Source organism: Panthera uncia, chromosome E1 (genome assembly GCF_023721935.1).
Source record: "Panthera uncia isolate 11264 chromosome E1, Puncia_PCG_1.0, whole genome shotgun sequence".
In the NCBI taxonomy this organism is placed as follows: Eukaryota; Metazoa; Chordata; class Mammalia; order Carnivora; family Felidae; genus Panthera; species Panthera uncia.
The window spans coordinates 20222566-20226999 of NC_064814.1; the positions used below are offsets into that span (position 1 = coordinate 20222566).

Consider the following 4434-nt stretch of genomic DNA (forward strand, 5'->3'; position numbering starts at 1 on the left):
GTACGTGCAGTTGCATTATCTTAACTCTCTTCGTGCTGTTTTGTTTTGGGTTTGGAAGCAAAGATGAAAGGTGTAAAAAAATGATGAATCATTTTGGAAGCAGACGGATGACTATGGCCCATCTCTGTGCCCAACTGGTCATGCAGTCTCCTCTCTGGGTCACAGTCTCACATTCACAAGCTTCAACCACATGCCCTTGATAGTAAGGAAAAGGCAGATGGACCCTATGGTCTCTGCACTCTCCCCCCATTCTTCCCAAATGTTGTGAGTAAAAATTTGAATTGACGGTCTAGCTCATGGTTTGACACGGGTTCTCCCAATGAGACAGGGTATATAAAAAAAAAAAGTCATGATTCCCCTATGCTTGAAGATACAAGAACTCTGGCCGCCATGACCCTTCCAACACAACATATACTCACATAGTTTTATATTCTACCTTACTAGCCATCAAAGAAACGCAAATGAAAACAATTGACAAGGGATGCCTTCCTTCTTATCATATTTTCTCTTCCAGAGATGAAGAAAAATATCCAGGGTTGGTAAGGGCTTGGGGAAGGAGTTGCCAGTTGGAGCAGTTGTTCTAGAAGTTGATTTGGTCACATAAGTGCATTGAGACTTTACGTCAGTAGGGTCAGGGTCAGTTAGGAGATTGAAAGTGCACAGGTTATTTGAACAAGAAAGATTTAATCAAAAGACATGTTGGGGCACTTGGGTGGCTCGGTCGGTTGAGCGTCCAGCTTCGGCTCAGGTCAGAATCTCATGGTCCGTGGGTTCGAGCCCCGCGTAGGGCTCTGTGCTGATGGCTCAGAGCCTGGAGCCTGCTTCAGATTCTGTGTCTCCCTCTCTCTCTGCCCCTCCCCTGCTCACACTCTGTCTCTGTCTCTGTCTCTCTCAAAAATAAACATAACCCCCCCCCCCCAAAAAAAGAAAACTATTGGTGGTGTTGGTGAGTGTGTCCTAGAAGTGTGCGTGGAGCTAGTCTGTGAGGGCTGCTGGTTTCCCAAGTCGCATTAAAAAATTGAGAACTGGGACCCAAAAAGGAAGTGTCTTCCTGGTCCTGCTGTCTTGCGGTATTCGTCTAGTGCCCTCCACTGACAAGCCTATCACGTGCCCACCCAACAGCAGAGATAGGTTTGCAGGGTCCAGTTCCAGGGTCAGAAAGCAGGGGTCAGTTTGGATCTGAGAGACGAGAAATTGATAACTGGCACACATTTTAACCTCTGGATTCCATTTTGTAAAATTTAAGGGAATAATTTAAAATATGCGTAAGTATGTAACTGAAGAACGGTGATGGCAGTATAGGGAAAAAATGCAAACGAGCTCAATGTTCGAAGATGGAGAACAGCGTGAGCAAAATAGTGGCTCATTTATAAAATGCGGACATATTCATTTATTATCAAGAAAAATGTTTATATTATTAGGTGAAAAAGTATGTTAATAACAACTTTTATATTATGGCCCATTAAAATATTCATATACATATATTCATGTACGCATAAAAAGTTTTTGAAAGGTTTAGTATCTTTTTTTTAAAGACACCTTATTCGTCAACTTCTTGATACAATATCTGGTTGTTCAGTAAACATTTACGGAACAGATGTATTGTTTTGGTTTCTGAAGGCTGCTACAACAAATTAGCACACGGTCGATGGCTTAAAATATAAGCTATTTAGGGGTGCCTGGGTGGCTCAGTCGGTTGAACATCTGACTTCAGCTCAGGTCACGATCTCACGGTTCGTGAGTTCGAGCCCCGTGTCAGGCTCTGGGCTGATGGCTCAGAGCCTGGAGCCTGCTTCCGATTCTGTGTCTCCCTCTCTCTCTGCCCCTCCCCCATTCATGCTCTGTCTCTCTCTGTCTCAAAAATAAATAAACATTAAAAAAATTTTTTTTTAATTAAAAAAAATATATATCAGCCATTTATTCCCACACTCTGGACACTATATACCTAAAATCAAGGGCCATACCCTCTCTGAAGGTTCCAGAAGAGACACCTTGCTTATCTCTCCCAGCTTCTGGAGGCTCCAGACATTCCTTGGCCTGTGGCTGTATCTCTCCATTCTCTTCTCTGCCTTCACATGGCTTTCTCCTCTGTCTATGGTTCTCCTCTCCTTATGGGAACAATTGTCCCGGGAGTTAGAGCCTAGCAGATAATCCAGACTGATTTCATTTTGAGATCCTTAATGTAATTACATTGGCAAAGAACCTTTTCCACATAAAGGCACATTCACAGGCTCTGGGCAGATACATCTTTTGGAGAAGTGGTGAGCACCATTCAACCCACTACATGTATGAATGAATACATTTTGTAGTGATTTCCTTGGGTGGTAGGATTAATGCATAATCTAAGTTTTCTTTTCTTCTCCTTCTCCTCCTCCTTCCTCTTCTTTACCAGTATTTTTATTATTTTTATGCACAGATCTTTTTAAAAAATTTTAATGTTTACTGACTTTTGAGAGAGAGAGAGAGAGAGAAAACAGGGAGGGGCAGAGAGAGAGGGAGACACAGAATATGAAGCAGGCTCCAGGCTCTGTACTATTAGCTCAGAGCCCAACGCTGAGCCCACGAACCATGAGATCGTGACTTGAGCTGAAGTCGGACGCTTAACCGACTGAGTCACCCAGGGGCCCTGCAGAGATCTTTATGTTACTTTTTAAATAAGTAGAAAGTGAAAAAGTACTTGGGGTATGAAAATTACTGAGAAAATCCTGAGAAGTCCTGAGTTCATCATCTTAAAGATATGGTTGAACCCATAGTTCACAAAACCCTGAACAGCTGTACCCACCTGGGGAAAGAAACAGGAGGAGAAAATAAAAAGGCTCAGGAGAAGGGGCACATTCATCCCAGAATACCTACGTTCATTTATGCCTCGGGACAGACCTGAAGAGCTCCCAGCTGAAAGCTGGACCTAGGGAAGCTGGGAAGCAGGAATCCCGGCCTGGCCTTCTGGGCATCCGAGTTGAGCAACCTTGTGGTCTGTGCAACACTCACTATTTGGAGCCACAGACCAAGTTTTTTGTTCTTTTTCAGTGCAGCCCTGCCCCTCCTCCTTTTTCTCCTTGTTCTCTTGCTCTGATTCATTGATGAATTCCTAAGGGAGATGTTGTTCCATTAAAACAGGAAAGTCTGTGCTGTCGAAAGGCATTTTAAAATGCTCCTGTCTTCTTTCACTGAGAGAGGCGATCTTTCCAAAAAGAAAGGAAAACAAGGGAGTTTGGGCATAATCACCTTTTTTATTTCTCTTAAAGCATGTTTTATTTCCAGCCTCTTTTGAAAACCAATCGGTTTTTTGCTCTTAAGCTTAAAGTTTAAAGCTAGGCTAAAACATGGATAAGTATCAAATGCTGAGTTCAACATTTTATCTTCTGGGTAGGAGATACATTTTTAAAAATTAGGTTAATTAAAAATAACCATTGCCTATCGATGTAAAGAAAAGGAGAGCATTTATCATGAATGTTAAGTCATCGTTTGAGTTCATATTGACCCGTAGTGATGTTAACGCAATGAGGTGTCAGTTAACATACTATGAATGAATAATAATGAATGAATGAACACCTGAAATGTAAGAACAGACCATGCTTTTTTTTAAAAAAAATGGTTACTTATTTTGAGAGAGAGCGCGCGCACAAGTGAGTGGGGGAGGGACAGAGAGAAAGAGAGAGAGAGAGAGAGAGAGAGAGAGAATCCAAAGTAGGCTCCACACTGAGCGCAAGCCTGACACAGGGGATCAGTCTCACGACCTGAGCCAATGTCAAGAGGAGGACGCTTAACCAACTGAGCCACTCACACGCCCCAGATTATGCTTCTTTTTCATCATGGAAATATTTTTATTTTATGAAAAAAGAATGAGCATTAAGGTGGGTATCTTGGGTATCTGCAGTTAAGGTGTATGTCTTGGATGACCCATTCAAGGAAGTTCGCTTCAACCAACTTAACGAAACCTATATCCTTCATGGACTGACAGAAACACGGGCGGCACATATTGAGGCCACATTTCCTGATCGGACTGTGCTGGTTTGAACAGATGTGACAAGAGTGAGAACCCCGGCCACATTTTCTCCGATAACTCCAGTAGAGTCGCCGGTGACCCATTTTGCTTTCTTGGATGTAATGAGGCAAAAACATACCATGCTTTTTAAACTAGGGCAGGGGTTGGTGATTTTTTTTTTTTTTTCCTGTTAAGGGCCGGATAGTAAATATTTTAAGCTTTGTAGGCCAGATGGTCTCTGATGCAGTGATTCAACTCTGCCATTGCAGTAGGAAAGCAGCCACAGGTAATAGCTAAGTTAAGGAGCATGGAGCATTTATTGGAGCATTCCAATAAAACTTTATTGACAAAAACAGGCGGTGGGCCAGATTTAGTCCATGGGTGGTAGTTTGCTAACCCCTGAGAGAGAAGCTCAGAGAATTGCAATAGTATACCGATAATCGTGGCTC

At 42.6% G+C, this 4434-nt stretch overlaps 1 protein-coding gene across 1 annotated transcript; it reads right to left on the bottom strand.

Moving 5' to 3' along the window:
• Nucleotides 1-3849: 3849 nt before the first annotated feature.
• Nucleotides 3850-4093, bottom strand: LOC125927697 (40S ribosomal protein S29-like). The gene has a single exon (XM_049638191.1). It carries the CDS (start codon nucleotides 4087-4089, stop codon nucleotides 3850-3852), a length of 240 nt encoding a protein of 79 aa, XP_049494148.1. The 5' UTR covers nucleotides 4090-4093.
• Nucleotides 4094-4434: the final 341 nt, after the last annotated feature.